Here is a 22633-nt window from a genome sequence, read left to right on the forward strand (position 1 = left end):
TGCCAGGAATCCAAAATGGCCGCTTGCCGCCTGACATCTGCATGGCCTACGGCATGGAACGAATTTCCAGTTATGCGCTCTGCGTCAAAAATTGGGGGTCCCTCCGTGACCCATATGGCAGTTCCCGTGAGCCCCCAACCCCACACACTCAGACACACACGTCTGTTCAGCTCGGGCTCCCCGGTCGCACTCTTGCAGCCGGGAACACCCCCTTTTATTTATAACGCAAGCGGGGGCATGCAACGTCATGCCGCCGCGTGCACGTCCCTTAAGGGGGCAGCACCACAGGTTCTGGTGGTACATTTTCAGTTAAAATTAATCTTTGTCTAATCTCCCTCAATGAAGCTGACTGGTGTGATTAAAAGAGATTACCAGGGCCATTGTTTTCTGACTGGGTCGATGGCCCATGGTGATTCTCAATTTCGAACACCGTCATGTATATTGGTAGTCACTGGCTGTGTTTTAGTAATGGTTTCCCACCTCTAGGCCCTTCATTTACTCTAATGCGTTTTTGTATTTTTTTTAAAAAATGCTCTAGAAATGAGTTCACGTTGCCATTGGTGTCTTGTAACAACTTTAACAGTGCGTTTTAATGTATAGTTCCCTTCTTTTCTCGCCCTTTGCCTTTTGTGTAATGTGCCTATCACCGGCAGTGGACCTACAATATAAAAGTGTGATGTCTTTATGGTATTTACAGTTTTTCTAATAAACAAGGTCTATTGTTCAGAATGCCAGTGTGGTATATTCTATGTGGATCCGTGTCCGCATTGTGCCTTTATATCGGCCTACTTCCTCTTCCTACATTTAAGCCTGATTGCTGTCACATTACTAATTTTTGCTTCCCTTTTGGACTGGGTGTACTTGCCCCAGTTTAAGGATAGAAGTTGCACTACCCTCACCAAAGACCTGTGCAAAAAAGGCTTTAGCAAGTACTCCTGGAGCTTAGGCTTTTTAGAAGTATGGAGGACATTTTGGTGGACTCATGGGACTAAGTAGACAGTGTTTTAAAACATGGTGAAATAACTAATGTCTATAAAAATCTTGCAGCTGAAATTGGGAGGGTGGTGGGGAAGGGTACATGATCCGATTGGGTCTGTGTGGCCACTACAAGGAAACAGTGCTTTGAAAGCCAGAGTTTGTGTTCCGAGGGCAAGCATATTTAATGGACAAGACAGGCTTGGTCTCATATTATGTTGTGGTTTTTTTCAGGTACATTTGTCTTAAGATCACCAAGGCAACCATCCTGTACCTGTTTGGCTCATGCATCCCTCAATCTGGATCTCTGACTGGGAACAATGGTGAAGTACTTTCTGGGACTGAGTGAGCTGAAGAGTTCCTGGGACCAAGTGTGTGCTGCATTTTGGCAGCGCTACCCTAATCCGTACAGGTGAGGCTTAATTTATATCTCTTTAGGTGAGGAAGGATAGCTGAGGGGCAACAAGTTTGTCTTGGAAGCAAGACCAGGCAGCGCAACACAAGAGGAGATTTTGAACTGCATGTACATTAGTTAGTCGAAGGTCGGGGTGAAGCATGGATGTGTGACGCATGACTTCTATGGTGAAGGGGGGCCATTACCTGACCAACCATGCCGACGTGGAGACAGAGGGAAGAAAGAGTGTGGGGGATTCCAAACTACAGTAAGGGAGGAGATGGAAGATTTTTGGGGAATTAACAAAGGATCGGTAGCGGAGATAAAGACTGTGGAAGGATTTCAAAGTGACTGTGACAGGCCTTTGCAGATCCAAGATGGTGGGGGTGCGAAAACTGTTAAATGAATCCCTTAAGGAGACAGAACGGCAGATAGACATCTAAAGAATGATATGGGGGACTGGCAAAAGGTAGGGGACGATCTTGCGAAAAACACTTCTTGCTCATCAGGAGGCATTGTCCAGGTTTGAAAACATTCAATATACCAGATGAATACATGGAGAAGGGGACCAAGGCAGGGAGTCTGTTAGCCTTGCTGATACGGAAAGAATCTCCGAAAGGCACTATCGCACAGGTCTATGATTTTTCAGGGACATGGGCTGTCACACGGACACGCATTAAGGAGGTGTTCACGGCATACTATAGGAAACTATACACCAGTGAAGGTACATATATGTGGAAGAGGCAGTGGACAGGTGATAGCTGAGGTAACCATGCTATATCTAACAACAACCGAGCAAGGAGTTGGATGCACCGATAGGGTAGGATCAAATTGGCCGATCACTTGAGTCTATGCAAAGAAGTAAATCCCCTGGCACAGATGGGTTGCCAGTAGAATTCTACCTTACTTATGCGGATATATTTAATCCCCAGCTGAAACGGGTGTATGAGGCAGCACATAAGGGCATCCTTCCTGATACAATGAGATGCATTCATTACAGTACTACTGAAACCCTGAAAGGACCTGAATTACCTAATTCTCACGTTAATGTATATGCAAAAACTTTAGGGAAGTTATTGGCCTTGCGATTATCTAACGTGGTCCCGGTCCTCCTACACCCTTGATCAATGCGGATTTGTGGGGGGGAGGAATACCTCTATCCATCTTTGGAGGCCTCATTTCATAATTGAGCAGGTGCAGGGATCGAAGGAAGGACTAGCAGTATTGGCTTTAGATGCAACTAAGGCTTTCGACTCTGGAATGACCTTGGCTTTTTAGGGTACTGCAGGCATTCGGGTTGGGACGCCACATCCAGAGATGGATCAATGTATTGTACAGGAACTTTGTGGCAGGAGTTAAGATGGGGTCACGGGGGCTGTATATCTTCTCAATGGACAATAGAGGGAGGGGTGCCCAGTATTGCCGTTATTATCCCTGGAACCCCTGGCAGTGTACTTCAGGAATTATATGTTGGAAGCAGGTATTACGATCCATGGGATTACCCATAACATATCCTTGTATACAGATGCCTCATTGCTATGCGTCAGTAATCCACAGGGCAATATTCCGATAATAATGGACGTTTCAGGCAACTTTAGGCGACTCTCTGGCGAATACATCTATGCTAATCCCACTTGCAACGTTACGAGGACTACCAAGGGAAGATCTCCCTCAGTGGGAAGTACGATTGAAGCTAGAGTCCTTTCATTACCTGGGAATACACATTTTCGATATCATGGACAAAACTTTTGTTTATAATACAGGTCGGGCATAGTGCGGGATAGGAGACTATGGGTTTTTGGAAGACTCTGCTGTTCTCCCTAATGGGAAGAATTGCCTTATGTAAAATGTTAATATTGCACAGACTAATTTATTATTTTGTGACTATTACATAAAAGATTTTAAAAAAATCTTCTTTCAAATACTGGACACGGAAATGGGTGAATTACTATGGGGAACAGGGTGCCGGACAGTAGCCTTAGATAAGTTACGTAGATCAGAGCTAGACGGAGGGATCACCCTCCCCAATTTTGAAGCTTATTTTTATGCAGCCCAGTTACAGGGGGTAGTTTGTTGGAATGATTCACCGGAAAGGGGCTGGTTGAGGCTTCTGCTGGGGTCCTAAGGAACAGGGATGGTATAGAGTTACTTTGGGACCCGATAGGTACAGTGGGGGGTGACACATGTATACGCAGTCCCCAGGGAAATCTGGAGCAATCTCCCGCACAAACCACACATCTCAAGGAGGTATAGCCTGCTTCTTCTATTAGGGTTCGACCCGATTCTGCAAGAGCTATTTAAGAACTTTGATGTCGGCAAACTGCTCAGCAAAGGCTGCTTAACAACGGGATCTGTATTTGAAAGGGATAATGTTGACTTTCAAACAATGGCGACACACATGAGATGGCAAAAAGGTTGTCCGACTTATGGGAAGACCTCCCTGAGGAGCCGACAACAAACTCATTGTTACAACAGATTCTAACTTTAGATGAGACTAAGGGAGTTATGGGGCATCCACGAGCAGAAACCGAGACGTGAACTAGGGATTAAGGCAAAATGGGAGCGGGATATGGGATCCGAGATCTCAAATGTATTCGTATATGGGAGCAGATCAAGAAGGTGTCTAGAAATGTGAGGTTTGTTTAATTCAATGCAAACATTTACACAGGGTGTACATGACCCCGACCAGGCTTCATGCCAACAACTCGGACCTCTCACTGTTGCCCCAGATGTGGGGTAACCTCTGCTGGATTTTGGCACATGATGTGGGACTGGCCAACCATTCAAACTTACAGGGCGGAGGCAATTGTTAAACTGAATTCCTGGGTACACAGCACATATGACTGTACACTGGCGGTGTCTTTGGGGATTGATTCGAGGGGAAGTGGGGGGAGGAGGGGGAAGCGGGATTAGACCAAACAAAATGGCACAATTTTTGTTAATACTGGCCAAACACTCAATTGTAATAGTCCACAAGTGCAATCCTGGGTGGGGGATGAACAGCGCTGGGGGATGGCGGAAGTGGACTTTCTGAGGAGACAGGGAACCGGATGTAGAGGGGGCTCAGGGGTTGGATTGGGTACAAATGCTTAACAAGTTAATCACTACACCGGATTTAGGACCACCCTGAATGGCACTGTTTCAGCGGAAGCTGGTTTACAAATTGACGCGGGAATTGTGGAGGGGTGCAAATGAGTGGAATGCATTCTTGGTGCCCCACTTTGGGACTACTCTGATTGATTATGATGGTGATTCAGCATTGTTTTAAATGTTTACTAAGGCTGTGAATGACGGTGGTGATGCAATGTATGTGCCATGGTTAAAAATACATTAAAAAAATAACTAAGCCAATGTGAGGAATGAATTGCACCATAGACATGGGAGACGGTATTGTTTTGTGTTAATGCCACAGGTGTGATGGGGACTTTTCATTGCAAGTGCTTGTTGCACACCCATGAGCCCACTGGGTAGTACTACATGGTGGTCTCTTCCTTGTTCAGCTAAACTGATTGGCTGATTCTGTGTGCTTGTTACCTAAATAAACATGGATTGAATACTTTTTAAAAAAGGCCATTATTTTGCAAGAGTGTTAACATTTACATATTGTAACTACTTTCAATAGCAGGACTGGGGAAGGATTTGAATTGGTTGGTAAATCCACGCAAGAATCCCCTTATCTGAATTAGAAGGGGGTATTGCTTTAACTTCTACTGATATGAGGCCTCCCACCAGCTGGTATATGAGCACCATAAGTTCAACCACATATTTAGCACATTCTAGAGGGTTGTTGTCACTGGTACCTACTGAAATGTCTTTTCTGATCACTGTAACATCTCTTTACGTATTGGAGCCAATGCATGCGTTTATCAACCAATAAGGCATCCCCTTTGTACCCTCTCTGCCTTAATTCCGGAACCTGAAACATTTATACAATGGTACCCTCATTCCTTTTTTATGGCGCATTCCTATTTTTCCACCTTTTTGTCACTGCAATAGAATGAATGATATGATATGGCATTTATATTGCGCCTATACACAAGTGTTTCAAAGCGCAACTAGGCAAGGGAGGGGGGGGAACAGTCCACTATCTTACTAGGCCAGGTGATTTTGAATTCGTGCAGGTAGGGGGAGGGGGCAGTGCAATACATGGGTTTAACAGTAAAAAATAAATAGAATAAATAAATAGAATAAATAAAAACAGTAGGTAAAAGTGCGGCCAGCTAGTGGCAAGTGCCGACATCAAATGTCAAGAGCTGGTGAGGACTGTAGGAATGCAGAAACAGCCCTCAATTGCAGGGGTTGCCCGGGAGGCAGTGCATGTGTGCAGATAGTGGGGGAATGGGACCTGGGCCCGAGATCAGAGGGTAGCCAGGTGACCAGTGCAGTTTCAGTCAGGAGTTCAGCAAGGGAGAGAAGGAGAGAAAGCAGATACAAAGAGGAAAGTCTTGAGGTGCTTCCGGAACCAGAGATGCTTCTCCAAGTTTCAGTGAGGCAGGGAGGCTGTTCCAGAGGGAGGCTCCAGCCGAAGAAAGAGATCTACTACCAACTCTTTGCTTGGAGAAGCGACTGACCTTGAGTGAGTTGGAGGCGGATGATTGAAGAGCTCGAGAAGGAAGATATTTAGGAAGAGGGAGTTGGAGGTATTGAGGCCCTAGAAGACCTTGTGGACAATGAAGAGGGCTTTGAACTTGATCCTTACAGCCACTGGGAGGCAATGCAAAGATTTGAGTTCTGGAGAGATACGATCCCTGGGTTTGAGGCCAAGGACAAACTTTGCACTCCTGTTCTGGATGAGTTGCAGAGGGCAGAGAGTAGAAGCGGTCAGTTTTAGAAAGAGGCTGTTGCTGTAGTCCAGCCTAGAGCGAACCAGAGCTCTGGAGACGGTGAGCTTCTGGGGGAAGGAGAGGAAAGGAAGAATGCCTGAGGAGGTGCAGCTGGTAGTGTGACTGAATTCTTAGAGAAGTCCGAGATGTGAGGAGAGAGTGGAGTCGAAGATGACCCCGAGGTTTTTAGCCTCCGAGGTGGGAGAAGGAAGAAGGCCAAGAGAGGCTGGCCAGAAAGCAACAGGAAAGGAGGGAGCGGGTGTGCCGATTAGCAGCATCTCAGTCCTACTGCCATCATTTGCACGCTGAGTGCTTGTCTAGTTTTATATTATATGCCGAAGTGTAAGGCCAGATTTGACATCTAATAAAGCAGGTGGTTGTATTCTGAGAAGAAAAGAAAATCTTAAACTTTAAAAAAAGTTCTGTTTGGTATGTACAAGAAAACCATACGAATGTTGAAACTGGTCTCCATATTTAGCATCCTGCCAGACCTACAGCTCTAGTAACTTAGTTTATCTACTCTACTTGTGAAGCAGACATGGTATCGCAAGAAGGACGAGGACATAAAAGATACAAATCACCAGTTCTATTTACTTCAAAAGTGTGTTGAAAGAGCTCCAATCTTGCCCTAACACTAAATATGGGAGCACACGCTACCATCTAAATTAAAAGAAAACCGTCCAACTCTGTTGTTTGTCCAAAAGAATCACAATTAAACTAGAAAACGTATTCCCTGCCCTCACTCTAATACAATATAGGTGAAATAGGGAAATGTAACACAAACAGAAAATCAGTGGGAAACAAAAGGCTGACCGAATGGCATCAAAATATTCTTGCCCACGTTGTACAACACTTGGGTGGTGTGGAGCACTTGACGTATGGGCACACTCTGCTATGCGAGTACACCTGGGGTAGCTGGCTTGCCCCTCCAGAGCCTGCTTGGCATTCTTTTACTCTGTATCAAAGTTCGGGGTTTTAGCCTCTCGGGTCTCGCCTCCTCCCCTATATAACAGAAGGCAATGGGTAGGAAGTATGAGAGTATGGGAGTTGTAGTTTTCACTAATGATGGAGTGACACTTCTGCAAATGTTTTTCAAGGTGAATGTGGGTGGGCAGATGTGTGGTTAAAGCTGAATGGGTCTTGGATGATAATGTCCCATAGTGACTGTGGGGATGTCGCATAGGGATGTAGTCCTTCTCCTACACCTCCATTTAATGTTAGTACCTGTTGGAATTGGTGAGGGAGCAACGGGACAGGATTCATAACCTAAAAAAGTGGAGCAAGTGTCGGGAAGGGGTTTGTCAGAAAGTGGGGAATACCGCGTCACTCCTGAGGTCATTCCTCCAAGTGTCCCCAAGGACCACCTGCTCAAGTGATCCTCCTGCACTGGTCCACCCCCAGGGTCTGGTTCCAAAGGCGATGTCTGTGCCTTAGCCACCTGAACAAAGAATCCCTGGGATCCGTAAGTGAGAAAGCCCTCGGGTTTCTGACATACCTAAGACAACCCCTTGACCCATAAGCTTGGTGGCAGAATATTTTTTTATTGAAAAACGAGGTGAAAAGTTACTTTTTTAAAATTATCCTACTCTTAGCGGAACACAAATCCTATAGACCGAAGAGAGTGCACGATCCCACATGTGAACTACCCTTGTGAGACAAAAATAGCAGAGTTGTAATGCATTTGGGTGACGAACTTCGAGTTTGCAATAGCTTGCTGGTTAGAACTGGGGATGAAATGAGACTCCGTATTTGTCTGTGTTAGGATAAATGATCCATCGGCAGTGCACAGCCAGCCATAGGCCCGGGATAGGGTTATGAGTTAGTCTTTTGACTTATCAAACAAAAGTAATCCTAAATGGAGCAGGAGGTTACCTTAAATAATATGTTTGGCTGCTTTTTGATACATTAAAATGAGTAATGTTGAATGCGTTTATTCCTATATACCACAGTGCAGCCACCCCTTCTTCCATGGCCCCCTCGCTAATGATCTGTGCCACAGTGCACTGCAGTTTTGGCAACATGCTGCAGCTTATTCATGGCTCAAATATACATTTTACAAGGAAGAGCATTGCCATTCATGAATATAAATGACCCGGAATGCTCCCCCGCTGTTGGAGAATGGGATTCGGTAAAATCGCGGACATACCAATTAGGAAGTATACAGTTTCACTGAATCCAATTTCACCTAATCAGAAATCTACAAGAAAAAGGTTTTATTCAAATTGGTTAGGTAAGTAGGTACATTTTAAAACAGGCGGGTGGGTGGGGTAAGGCAATAGGATAAGGTAGAGGGATGCGGGACTGGGTGGAGGGTTCTTCCCCTTCCCACCATCCCCATTACAATGAGAAATTTAGGTGAAGTGGATTCGGTGAAATCATGGACATCCGTACAACTATAAATGAGGGACAGCCATTAACTTTTCTATTTTGAGGCTTTACATTGGGGAACTGTGCTCCAACCATGAGAGTGGGCTGGTGATATTGTGGCTGCAGCAGCGAGAGCGAATATGTCTGAAGTCTATGTTGAGGTTGATTTTTGTCCTTACTGCTTCTTCAGAACTCTTTATTCTGAATAGGGCACAGTACTATCTTCTGCTCTGTGTCCTTGCTCCTCACAATGAGCCGGTTGTGGTCGGCCTGGAGTTTGCTGCTGAAGCAGTTGAGCTCTGAGCCAAGTGTACAGAGTTTTTCACTCTGCCTCACTCTGGGCCTTGCGGGTGCCACAGAGACTGCTGCCAGCGAATGTGTCCGGCAAGCCTTTTTCCTCAATGGACACAAGTCCTCACATCCCAGAGCCCAATCCTGAGGTTTGCCATCTCCCAGCCCTGTATATGTAGGCCATTAACTGGCTCCTTCACGGGAAATAAGTTAATTTGTCGACCCCCCCCCCTTGCAGTTTGTCTCTCCTCGGCAGGGCTACCAAACATGCAAAATTGAGTTCAAGTTAATGAACGTCCAATGTAAAAAAAAAAAAAAATCAGTGGAGAAGCAATTATCAACGATCTGTTAAGAGGCCTAAAACCCATAGCCGGCAACTTCATCCAGTAAGCTACGATGTGGAAATTTGGAATCTGATGTTCAGTACTTTGATGTACTGACTGGTGTAATGTTTTATTGTATTACAGCAATTCTATGCACATGGGTACCTTTTTTGAGATTTTTACTTAAAGGTCTTGGTGAACACTTCTGTGATCTCTTCCGAAGCAGGTTAGCTTCCAGGCAGGTAGGCTCCTTCGTTCTCAGTGCATGCTGTTAGGAAAAGATTTTCTTGTTGCAGCTTTCCCCTCTATATTAATCTATGCAATCCCATTTCTTTTTGCTCTGTTTTTATCCTGTCCTGACTTTTTGAAGGGAAGTTCTCTTGCCTTTTGCTCATAAATTGTGGGGAAACTGATCAGTCCTCCAGACTATTGTGGCAATTCACTTGCTCTCATCACTGCTCCCCGAGGTGGAGCCCTTTTCCAGGAAGCCAGGGAGGTGTGGCTGCTACCCGATAGTTCTTCTGGGGGACTCTAGCCTCTCCTTCTGCTAGCCTCTTGGTAGATGGTAGACCGATCGGCCCAGAGGCATAAGTGCTAACAAAAAACAAACAATTATAGCAATAATCACAATTGCTCAAAACAAAATACATGGACATACTAAGGTCAGATACCAACACAACTAAAATAAAAAAGCACAGCGACTAGGCTGAAGTACAGCCGTCCATAAAACTAACCGTAAGCTTTGGACCACACCCCAAGGTATAACGAGGTGAACGGCAGAGTTGGGGTGGCGATGCCAAGCCTGTGGTACTATCCTTGACTCGTGGATTAAAAAACTGAAAAGGCAAGAAATAACTGCCCACACCCAGCGAGTTGGCAAGCGACATGAAAGACTGGTGTGTGTGTTAAGGGACGATTGAAGTTGCACCAGTATATCGCACAATAGAAAACTGCACTCGTGTGGATGAGACAGACCTGTTATGAACTTTGCATTACCGATAGCTGTGAAACCCCTGACACTGAGTAGCAAAGTTGTCAGGCGAAAGGAAGTAGCCCACTTGAAAGTCTTTGTGAAAGGTGAAATGTTTTTGTTATGAAGCGGTGAAATGAATGAACCATTAAAAAGCTAAGTGAGCAAAATTAACCCCAAGAAAAGGGGGTGCAGGTGAGGGAGGAGTAAAAAGGTGAACATTGAACTTTTGTGCTTATGACATAGAACTACCTAGACCAAAAGACACTGGGGCAATAACACAAGTGTGAGCTGAAGGGGAAAGTCTGAGTGGTCCTGCAGAGGTCTATAGTAAAAGCCGCGTACATTCGAAAGTCTTCGACATCAGGAAGAGGTCCGAGCCCGACTGAGGGAGTCCGGTGTGAACTTTTTTGTTGAACTGTGCTTTGAAAGGTGGAAAGAGACTTTAACGTGGTTGACGAGGTGGACATCGGTCCACATATATGAACTGCCTTTATTTTGAAAACCTGAGCCAGAGTGTGTCATCCTGTCTACGGGGACCGCCTTACTCTGTGCTGTGTAACGTGGGGAGGAGAGCTGACTCAACCACTCAATACATATTCTCCTTTAAACACTTTTTGTACAGGGGATAGGGCAGGCATTAAGTGTAGGCCATTTTGATTTGACAGACTCAACTAGGACTGTTTTAATTATTTGATGGTAGAGACTACTCGCATCCAAGCTATAGGGCAAAGTAGGAGTTTTCTCAAACCTCAAAAATTGAATAAAGGTTTTACAAATTGTACCTTTTCGTGTCTGTCATACTTGTGATACCATACCGTCCTTAAAGTATACACTTCTATTCAGAAAGAAATAGTTGGGTGAAGCCAACAGCATTACTTTTGGGAAGGGGGGAGCCAATTAAATAACCTTTATATATACTTTTGAGAAGGGCCTAACCCGTTCAAAGTAAGTCATAACTTTTGTAAATGCTAGGGGCCGTTACCAAGCCAACTCTTTCACAAGTAAGTAACCTTTTAACACTCGTTATAGTTTTCAAGGCAGAATCCTTTTCTTACACAGTCCTTCCCTAGTCTATTGCATGAGTTCTCTGATGCAGAAGAGGGGTTCTAGTGGTCTAGGTGCCAGCTGTAGGCAGGTTGAGATGGGGTTCAGTTGCAGGAAAAGTCAGAGTGCCTGAGGAAGTCTCTCCTCAAAAAGTAGTTCACTTTAGAGTTAGTTAGGATCCAGGGACTTCAGAGAAGACCCCCTATAGGGATTCCATCATTGGGATTGGGCGAACTGGAAGAGAGGACTCCAATCCCATGAATCACCCCCAAAGCTTCACAGGAATCACATAAGGCTTAAGGTAAGTAATACCCCAGCCAACACAGTACTTCAGCACAGAGTTTGCAGCAGGATGTCTTGAGGATCTGCAGCTGAAAACTAATCCTTGAATTCCTTGTTGTGGTGACTGAAGAAAGGATACTGGAAGGCAATTTGCAGCAGGGATCAATGGGTAAGGCTCCAGGCAAGATTTTATTTATGGCTGGATGCAGTTCTGTGGTTTTGGCGCTATTTTCAGGAGTCAGGAGAAGACTGAAATATCAGCAGTCGGATTCTGATAGCTAATCTGGTCCAACACTCTGCTGAAGGGACTTCAAGGACCGGTCCAGAAGGATGCCACCAAAGATTCAGCGCGATTCGGAAAACCAAACCGTGCACTACGTAATGGCTCGAGGTCCTAGGGTATTGGGGTATTGCAGCCCAGCAAGGTCGCAGCACGACAAGAGATGGCTCAAAATGCAGGTCTTCTTGAATCTAGTGGGCCTCACCAGGCCCTGGGTCAGGGTGGTCCTTTTAGGGGTGCCCAAGTCGCTTGGAAGGAAGGGTAACAGCAGGCTCTCCGGTCCCGGAAAGCTCCATAGCTGCCATTTCTTCATCTTCCTATTCAGTTTCAGCTCCAGAGGTCGACTTGACCGCAGCTTCCAGGCTCAGAGTTTATCAGGAACTACAGCATACCTTCTGCATTCTCTCCATGCATTTTACAGCAAGAGGCGGTCTGGCTGTCCAGTCAGAACAGCCAGCCCCCCGCCACCCTCCAATCCTCTCCCTCCCTGACTGGTAGTTGTTCAGTTTCAGGCATGGTGAAAGACAAAGGGCTGCAGAGTTTTGTGCTCCTCCCTTGCTCCTGCCTTCGCAGACACTCTGAAGCCTGGGCGGGGAATCCAAGGGATTCCCACCGAAGACCAAACTTCCAAGGTCGTTCCCACCTAGAATGGCAGGGGAAGATCTCAAACAGCAAGGACACAAGAAATGGCGAAAAAAGGAGGCCACCATTTGAGCAACTACAGTGAATACGTACAGTGCTCGGATGCATCATTCCTCATTTGCGCCTTTATAAAAACTTAATAATAAATAAATATGGTAATCAGACCCACATCTCCCTTTCCGACACCAAATTTTCTTGCATCATTTTAGGGGGGGAAGGAAGGGGAGGGAAGGGGGAAGGGAGGAGGAGGAGGAGGAGGGAGGAGGAGGAGGAGGGGGAGGGAGGAGGGGGAGGGAGGGAGGGAGGAAGAGGAGAGAGGGAGGGGGGTAAGGGAGGGGGGAGAGAGGGGGGGAGAGATATAGGCCTGTCTCATGGTTTCGCCAAAGATACAACATAGCAGGCTTCAAAAAATAAATGTGTAACTTACTCTACTCAAAAAGGTACATTGGGTTGCTATTTCAGCAAACCAGTTTGCACCACGGGTATAGCCAAAAACGAAATTGCAGCTACCACAAGCATACTTCACAAAACCAAGATCGGGAGATTCAACCACCGTAGGGCAAGAATGGGATGCTTAAAACTAGCCATAGGGGCTATCGTGGGTCATGCACTAAAAAAAGGGTTACTGTGACAGGGGGACCTCGGTAGAAGTGCCTCCAACCACAAAAGGAAGTTAATGATGCTGGAAACCAAGAGCAGGCAAGGGGAGGAGCTTGAAGCAAAATGTTTAGGAGACCCATAAAATGGGACTGCAAAACCTCAAAAATTGAAATCCTGCCTAACTTGGGCACTTATTTCACAGAATTTTTTTAATGCATTATTTTCACAAACCTTTTTTTTAAAGGGCCAGTATCTTGTTTTGCTTATCTTGTTTTGCTTTATCTTCTGATCTTATTAATTTTCTCTTCTTTTTTTAAATAAAGCAAGCATGTCCTCACCGAAGATGTTATCCATCGAGAAATTACCCCAGACCACAAGCTGCTTTCCCGTCGCCTGCTCACCAAGACCAACCGCTTGCCACGATGGGCTGAGAAGTTTGTCCCTGCAAATGTTGCCCGCTCAGTGTACGTCCTTGAAGATTCTATTGTGGACCCACTCAACCGAACGCTAACGACTTATACATGGAACATCAATCATGTACGCTTTATGGTGAGTGCTGCCCATTATACTCTCCCAAGAGGATCCAGTCTCCTATTTCCAATTGGGGCGGTTGTCTCTCTCTCCCTTTTTATACAAGATCTCCTTCTCATCTTGGTTTATGGAGCTACCACTGGACCAAAGTGCAAGCAATCGATCTCCAGTCTACAATTGTGCCTGTCTGTTTCGCTTCAACATTCACACTTTGCCAGTCCCACTTTCAAATCTTTGCACTGATACAGTGATTGATTGTCTTTTGTCACAGATGGTGCAGGAACGCTGTGTTTATCATGTGAATCCAGGGAACAATGGTTGGACTGAGATCCAGCGTGAAGCCTGGGTTTCTTCCGGTATGATTGGCTTGAGCCGGGCCATTCAGGTAAGCTGCATGCACCTGTGCATCTGCCCTCTTTGGCAGAATACCCATGTAGGACTGTATATCAGTAATTGCATCAACCTACATAACTTACCAGGGAGTGTGTGAGAGAAGCAAAGTCTCAGACACATTGCAAAGCACTTGCTCGTTTGCACTTACAGGACTTATCATCAAGATTTGCAATACTGGCTGACGCTTGATGCACCTTTTGCTGCTATGAGAACCGCTGCTGTATCTAGTGACCTCTCGATATACCTAAAGGGAAACTAAAGGCTCCTCTCCAGTGTGGAGCTAGACCAAAGCCGTGCTATACATGTGCAAGGCTTTGCCGGTGCCGAGTTCATGAAGACATATGGTAATGTGTTAATGCTCGTCTGCACATCTCCATGGCTTCATGTGCACAGCATTGGTTGTGTAGTGGTGGGAGGGATGGCCTGCGCTGCTGAGAAACCATAAGAGCTGGGTTTGCTCTCCTTTCCTCTGATGCGTTTTTGGATCATCCTGTTTTTCAAAAAACAACTCGCCAACCTTTGTAATATTCAAATGTCCTAGTCATTGCAGAACTGGTTTGCATTTTATGTATGCTTGGAGCAGCAAGTCGCCTTGCTGCATGGTTTGCCAGTAGTTCTGTGCACACACTTGCTGGATCCATCTATTGAGATGCTCATGGCTGATTCAGACAGTCAAATAGCGCATCTGTTCACTACTTGACAACTGGAAGGAGGGTTTCTCGTCACTGCCAATGGTTTGGAGTTCTGAGACACAATCTTTGTGGACCTGCATGGTTTTCCTCAAGTTTAATTATGCCCTCTCACTGGTAATGTTGAGCTGTAAGGTTTAGATAAAGGAATGGAGGCAACGGGTGTGAAGTGCAGATCACACACACAATAGCAGTAGATGGTCCACCAAACAAGACTATTGCACTAAGTTCAGTAAAGCTAGAAGGCAAGCAAAAACTATTCTATACTTGGGCAGCACATTGTTTTGAGGTTGGGGCATCAACCACATTTCAGATCAAAGCACTAATTCACACAATACACTATTCTGAGGGTGAGTACCTCAAATAATCGTCAACCCATGGATCCAAAAGTGTGTTTGAGCACTTTCAGTGAAAACTGCTCCAGCATTGTGAAATAGCCCAGAAAGTGCCCATGGGCTTGCACCGCGAGCCAGCAATGGCCCAGATGACCATGAAAAGGAATAAAGGACTTTAACAAGGCATTTACATTCAAGACTGCAGTGATGAACACAACGAGAAAGATTCAGCAAAGGCAAAGGAAACCAGCAATATTTGTGGACCAAGGTTGAATGCAGCAGAGCAGCAAGCGATCCCAGGATGGGGATAACAGCTGGGGGCACCCTCTGCCATCCTAAACTGAATACGTGGCAGGATGTTGAAGTCTCAGAACGCTTCTGAACCCACAGCCAAGTAGAGAAGATCCTGGTGGGAAATGGCTGGATGCTTCAGAAAGGCCAAGAAAACTGTTCCAGAATGGAAGTCTCGTGCCAGCAGATGTGGGGAGGAACGATGAGACTTCAAGAAGCCCAGACCTGACACCTGGACAAATCTGGATGTACCCAACCCCACTGTACTTTCCCAGTATTGCCAAGTAGAGACTTTAAATGGCAAGAATTGTGGCAATTTCTTTTATTTATAATGCATTTGTTACTCACCCAGACCCTTGGGTATCATAGCGAGGTTACAGACAGCTTAAAACATGCATACATTAAAGGGAGCCAGTATGGCGCAGTTACATTGGCAAAAATACATGACAAAAAGTAAAAGCATGGTATCAGTTATTAACAGAGCAGAAAGATCTACACAGATGTAGAACTATTTACAACATGTTGCAATGGCAATTGTTGTTGGTATAGGTTAAATAGCTAAGTTTTCAGCAGTTTTTTTTAAACCCTTGAGTTTCCTCATTTTTGATGGTAAGCGGAAGAGAGTTCCAGTGTTTAGGGACTAGGTATTGGAAGCAAGTGCCCCCTGCTCTAGTATTTCTATAGCGCGGTATTGCCAATAGTGAGTGGTTATTAGATTTTACAGAGCATTTTCATGGAGGCATTTGAAGATGATGCACAGAGTTTTGAATATGACTCTAGCTTTGATGGGTAGCCAGTGGTGCGCTCTTCTACTTTTGGAAATATGGTCAGTTTTTCTTATTCCAAGGGATTTTGAATCCATTGCAATTTGAGGTTGGTGATGGATGTTACGAGTAGTACGTTACAAAAGTCAAGTCTTGATAAGATTAAGGCCCTGGCTAAAGTGGTGCAATTGGTGGGTGTCAAGAGGTGTAGGAGGTGGAAGATGAGTGCGCTGATGTGTTTGGTCAGGGAAAGGTTAGAGTCCAAGTAGACTCCTAGTGTTTTTACTTGTTTGAGTACCGGGATGGTGGTGCCGTCTATGTTGATGGCGGCGTAGTCCGGATGAAGAGCATTTATTTTGGATTGGGAACCCACAATAAGAATCTGTCTTCTCATTGTTAGGGCAGAGGCTGTTTAAAGCCATCCAGTTTGTTTGGGAAAACTCATTAAGCAGGTCAGCAGACATGCTGCTCCCAAGCAGCACCACAGGAAACTAAGCTAGAAGCGGGGACCAGGCAGGGCTTTGAGTCCAACAAAAAAGGGAGATCACTAGAAGGAGCTGTGAGTGTTAAGGATTTCACTCGGGCGACACACACCTTGGTCTCCGCCTCGTATGTAGCACACAACTGAGATGCTTTTCTCCTTATTTTATGCATATTCAATTTGAGATGGTACACAACTCGTATGACGCCCCCTTTTCAAATACTGCAGGTCACAATGGTCCATGAACCAGGCGGGTTTGTGAAATACAATATTTATTTTAAAATTCCAAGAAATCGTACACTTTTTAATATGGGGCAGAAATCACCAATGGGTTGATAATTACAATGAGAATTTAAGCAATGCACTTGGTTTAACCTTCTAGTGGAACATATACAAAACACCAGAGAATAGGAGCCCTTTTTGATTTAGGAAAGACAGCACCCAAGTTAGGATTCCCCCTGCAATGTTCCCTCAACCCACAAATAATCAATTCTGAGTGGATATAAAGAAGCAGCAGGTAATCGGATTTAAGAGGCAGGAAACAGAATCAAAATCCAACCTTTGCTCCCCAAATAACAGGGACAAACGGATTTTAAACATTGCAAAGGGTTATGAAATGACACTTGGAAATGTATAAATGAATAATTAATGTGTGTTAAAAACCTTGAAACAAATACAATTCCTCACTAAAGCAATAATGCCAAGATACTAACAATCACAAACCATGGATTACCAAGAGCATACAATTTGAAAAACGAGTGGAAAGTTCAAAACGGATTTCAGCCAAATGACCTGTGTAAAAGTTGTATTTCCTTTCAATTTCCGAGTAAATTTATTCAAACGGTTTCTTTAAAAAACGGGTGAAATATTACAAATCATGATGCGGTTTTTAGTCTGGGGAACAGAGGTTCATCACAGGGATATTGCAGAAGTGAAAGAATGGGGGTAGCTGCAGTTTTTTATGAGATTTTCAGGTTGAAATGGGGTTCAGTTTTCGGAAAACCAAGCAGTCAAAAGGAATACTCAGTTTTGAAAGAAAGGCAGATATTACTTGAAATTAATTATGTAGACTATATTGTTGAAGAGGAACACAGTAAGCACCAAGGTTGATTTGCGAGGTCAACCTTACCACCCCAGTGCTCAACTCCAACAATAAAATATATGGAAATTAGTTGGATTACTCAAAATATAACTAAGGGCTTACACCAGACAAAAATTAAGAGATGGTGCTAGCACTAGAATCAAGGGCAGGGTGGCAAGAATAATTCTGACATTTTTAACAAGTTATCAGGATAAGGATAGGATGGCTTAGAGTGTGGGATAAGGACAAATGCAAGACAAGATAGATTATGGATTTCTATGGGGTAGGGATTATACTTACAGTCCACTTTTTGGGATTTTTGGACCGTCAACAGGTTCTGGTTGCCACACGGCAGTGCGCCTGACAAAGGACAGCTGGGCAAGGTCCGGTCACTGGATGGTAATTCTGGTCGCTGGGTGGCACAGGTACCGCTGGATGTAGTTAGTGGGCAGCAACTAGTGGTATCGGGATGCTTCCCAAAGACTATCACAGCTTTCTCCCTTTGGTTATTTGGGATTTTAGAATTGAGGCCTTCCTGGAAGGGTCAGCAATGCTTAGGCCTTGTAGTTGGAATCTCGACTCAGCAGGATGAATGGAACAGGAACGCCGGTGCAGGAAAATCGGGAGTCTGCCTAGAGTCTTGTCAGGGACTCTTATTTATAATGCATAGTGACAGCATCAAAGTATATGGCTGGGCAGGCTTAACTAAGCACACCTCTAACCGACTGGATTGGTCAGGGGTGCTAGTATCGGCCTCACTCTCAACTGGTTGGATTTCAGGATAACATGTCACATTTATGATGTGAGTTTTACAATGTTCAAAAACCTCCCACAGTTACTTTGGCTAAAATCCGATTTTTCCATAAATGGTACATTTATACAGATGAAGTCTCTTGGCAACTTACATAAACGGGTTACATATTTTGTGCATAACATTCCAGTCCAACTCCGATATCTGTGAGACATTGTTTTGTTAATACTTTTTAGTCATTTTGAATAACCTGTTTTTGAGAGATTGCAAAATCCAGCTAATGCGGTTTAAAACCTTTATTTTCTTATTTGGTCTTGAATTAAAACAAGCCTGTGGAATAAACTAGCCCATGTGTGTTTTCACCAGCAACAAACCCCTTCACATTGCTAGGTAATAGCAGGCTTTCATTCAACAGTTGTACTTTTTAAAACGGGCATTTTCTATGCTTTAGTTTCCAAAGCCCTTTTTTTTTTTTTTACACGTGTGGTGCAAGCTGGCATTTCCTTTTTTAAATTCAGTTTTTCATCTCTATCACATTCCCACACGGTTTTGCAGCCATAGTTATTTTCTTGTCTGCCAGATTTTTGTTTGAAGCACAGATGCATTGAAATTGACATGGCCCAGATAGTGGAGTTCCTTTGAACTACTGATCTTTGATACTTTGTGAAGAAAATGAACGCGTTTCCCCGTGCGGCTAAAAGGGAAGCTCCTTCATTGATTTTTCAGAGTTGGTTTGACAGGGCCTGTCAATTAGATATCATGCTTGTCTTTGCTGAAGCACAATGGGATATACTGGGCATTGCAGGGCCTTATTAATAACAGTAGTTTAAGGAAGAGCAGATGAAAATGGCGTCGGCAGCGTTATTTTAAAGGTGAAAATGTTTCCTTTTTAATGAGGATTTTGGGCTGGCAGCAAAGCAACGCTGCTTTTTCACTTTATTCACTTTATTCCATTTGTATATGTCACAACACACTGGCACGCTCCATCAGTGTGTCCCCTTGTTCCATACAGCCCAATGTGTGCTTGACAAGACGGTGCAGCCATCTTTCCGCTGATGCAAAACAGTTTTGAGGCCATGGCGCTCACAGAAGCCAGCGCAGCTATTTTGCTGTTTCTGCTGAAATGCAGCTTTGTGATGTGGGGAAGCACAGATGAGTTGGGTCAATATATCCCCCCCACCCCCTGACTCTTCTGAGATTCCAAGTCGAGGGAGAATCGGTCAAGTGGGATTCCTCAATGGGGCAACGCAGGAGACATCGGGTATGAGTCCTTCTTCCATCAGAGAGTGGTTCGCCACGATCCTCTTGCTGTCTCTTGTTCGAACGTTGAATGACACCCACAGCTTTCTCTCGGATCTTCCTTTATGGTGTCGAGCGACACCCCCAGGTTTCCTTCGGTTTCTCCTTTCAATGTCCCCGGAGAGGGACTGTTTCTGACAGAGTAAGCTTGTGAGAGGCTTCTTTTGAGTTGCTTTACTGCCTCAGCTTGTTCTGGACCCCACTCCCACTTGACTCCCCCCCCATAACAGATGGATAAGGAGGTCTTGTGATCTCTACGTAATCCTCAATGAACGTCCTACTGTTATTAGTCCAAGGAGGCTTCTTAGCTCCCGCAGAGTTGTGGGGGTCTTAAGTTTTAGGAGTGCTTCCACTTTCTTCTCCTAGGGACAGAAACCCTCCAGAGTTATTTCATGTCACAAGAAGTTGACACAGGTTCTGCACCACTGCGCCTTTTTGAAGGATAGTTTTGCTCCGGAAACCCTCAACTGTGTTAGAACATAACGGATTTCTGCTATGTGTTCCTCGACAGTTGAGCTTTTTATCAAGACGTCATCCACATAGGCCAGGTTACACCATTCACCCAAGTCGGGCATAGCCTTATGTAGGAAGATGTTGAATTTGTTGCCGGAGTGGATGTATCCGAAGGGAGTCCGAGTCCACATGTACTGCTGCCCCCCAAAGGTAAAGGCCAGCTTGTATTGGTCCTCCCTACTGATGGGCATGATCCAGTACCCATTGGGCAGGTCAATGGCAGTGTATGTCTTTGACCCCTGGATCTGGGCCAGCCCCTGGTCAATGTAGGGGAGAAGCCATCGGGACACATGGACCCGTTTATTCAGCTCCCTCAGGTCAGCACAGAATCTCCACTGGCCGTTTTAAAATCCCCAGCACTAGATTATTGAAGGTGCTGTGGACTGGACCAATTATCCCACAGGACTCGAGGTTTTTGATGATTTCTGTCAGGTAATCCATGGATGCGAGAGTCAAGCGATATTGCTCCACAAACACTTTAGTCATTCCAGGGTCTGTGGGAATAATTGTTGTATGGATTTCCGTGCGACCACAGTCATACGAGTCCACCGCAAAGAGATCTTGAAAATCTAAGAAAACCTGTTTCAACTTTTGCTTTTGCTCCGGAGTCTCACAGGCATCAGCTAGGTTGACTCGCTCTTCAACCATTTGCCTGAAGCCTGGAAAGACTTACGGTTTTGAGCCTGGAAAGACTTGCGGTTTTGCTATCTCAGCGGCCTCCTCCAGCTGGGTGGAGAGGTCCCTGGTTAGAGTATTGACCTGGACAGAGGGTTTCAGGTAGGAGAGGCAGTCATTGTGGATCTGAAATATCACCTCATCCTGCCTGATGTCACAGGCCACTTCTTCCTCACTCTAAGGGCAGGAAGAGTACACCAGGAAATTCCCCCCCTTGCCGGTTGAAGATCCTGTCTGGTGGCAAGTCATTGTCGCTCACTGTCAAAGCAGTCATTGGGGATTGGTCTTCTCCGTTCATTACCTAGATCCATGGAAACATTTCTGTCCTCAACTGCCATTCCAATAATGGTGCCTGCGCCCAGAGTGATACTCCTAAGGTCGCTGTTATCCATTAATATCGGAATGGTGTTGTGTTCTACATTGACTATGGTGTTGGGTATAACCTCAACCCCTGCTGTTGGAGATGGGCATTGAGGTGTACATATGCGTCAGGATTTCGCCATTTCTGTTCTCTTTTTAAATTTTTTATTCAAGTGGGAATAGTCGTATCCATCCTGGGATGGTGACCTCTCCAATTTTAACTTCAACTGTATACGGCAGCAATTGGGCTGGCCAAAATGCTTTTTCGGAATCATTAAAGTCCATGCGATTACCCCCTAGTCGGGACCAGGCTTTGTAATTTATCAACTCCACGTTAATGGCAAAACAATAGAGAATGTCACTGCCTAAATAGAATGCAGCAGGGACATCTTGCACGACCCAACAATTATGTACTGTGCTTTTGTTTCCTATAGACATTTTTAGCATAGACCTGCTAGGCAGGAGATGTTTGTAATCTGGAGTTTCCAGACCCATTTCCCACTTATCGATCAATTTAAATGTGAGAATGGCTGGATCTTTTGGGAGCTTTCGGAACATGGCCTCGCTGATGAAGCTCTTACCGTTGTTCACACACACTCGGGCGAGAACAGCCTCCTTCCCTTCATTTAACTGAATAGGGATGAACAACTGTTCTCTAATTTTCTGAATGTCAGCTAAACTTTGAGCTGGTTTCTCATCACTTTTGACTATGGGATTGGGATTTTCAGATTGTGAATTGGTTTAGAATTTCAAAGTATTTCCTTCCAGTGTGGAATGCCACTTGAAACTGGAAGGAAGGTTGATTTTCAGGAATGGAGAGGAGTTCCCATCTCCAGTTTGTTGTCCTAGAGCAATTACTGTCATCTCAGGTATTTGATTTGTTCTGGAGATGAAACTCCATATGATCAGGTTTTTGTTCAACCATGTGGCATGTGCCATTTAAACTTACATGGTTGACACTCTGTTTCATTTTTATTGGCCTGTTAATCTGAGTGCCAGGAGCCTTGTTCACACAGTCCATTAGGGGGGGACAACCTGCGCAGGATGTCGTTCCCCAGTAGACAGGGTGTGCCCTCTGGAGTCACGACTATGACTGGGTGTTTCACTTTGTGTCGCCCAATTTTTATTTACAAATCCGCAGTCCCCTCGACAGGAATTTCATTCCCATCGAAGTTCTGGAGTTGTCCAGGAAGAGGGGTGAGAGGGATCAGGTATCTCTTCCCCCCCCCCCCCCCCACCTTCCTGAATTTAGCATCTCAAAGGCTCTTTTTGACCAAAGAGTGGCTTGGGATCCAGTGTCCACCAGCGCCGAAAATGTACATTGCTTTTGCACCTGGACCGGGGCATACAATCTACCCTTTTTCTCCTCTAATGGGCAAAGCTATAATGTGCATTTTGGGCAAGCTGGGTGGTCGATTTCCTTATTTTGGACTCTGACACAGGGGTAGTTTGGGCATAATTCTGTGTTGGAGTTTG

General features: G+C 45.0%; 1 protein-coding gene across 1 annotated transcript in view; it reads left to right on the forward strand.

Moving 5' to 3' along the window:
- The window catches only part of PRELID1 (PRELI domain containing 1), a 160736-nt gene that overhangs the window by 43424 nt on the left and 94679 nt on the right, over positions 1 to 22633 (forward strand). The window contains exons 2-4 of the mRNA XM_069651500.1: positions 1210 to 1387; positions 13318 to 13543; positions 13797 to 13910. Coding sequence (XP_069507601.1) covers positions 1296 to 1387; positions 13318 to 13543; positions 13797 to 13910 — 432 coding nt within the window. The 5' untranslated portion in view covers positions 1210 to 1295. The remainder of the gene's footprint in view (positions 1 to 1209; positions 1388 to 13317; positions 13544 to 13796; positions 13911 to 22633) is intronic.

The sequence above is a fragment of the Ambystoma mexicanum genome, chromosome 3p, assembly GCF_040938575.1.
Source record: "Ambystoma mexicanum isolate Mex_15411 chromosome 3p, UKY_AmexF1_1, whole genome shotgun sequence".
Taxonomy (NCBI): domain Eukaryota; kingdom Metazoa; phylum Chordata; class Amphibia; order Caudata; family Ambystomatidae; genus Ambystoma; species Ambystoma mexicanum.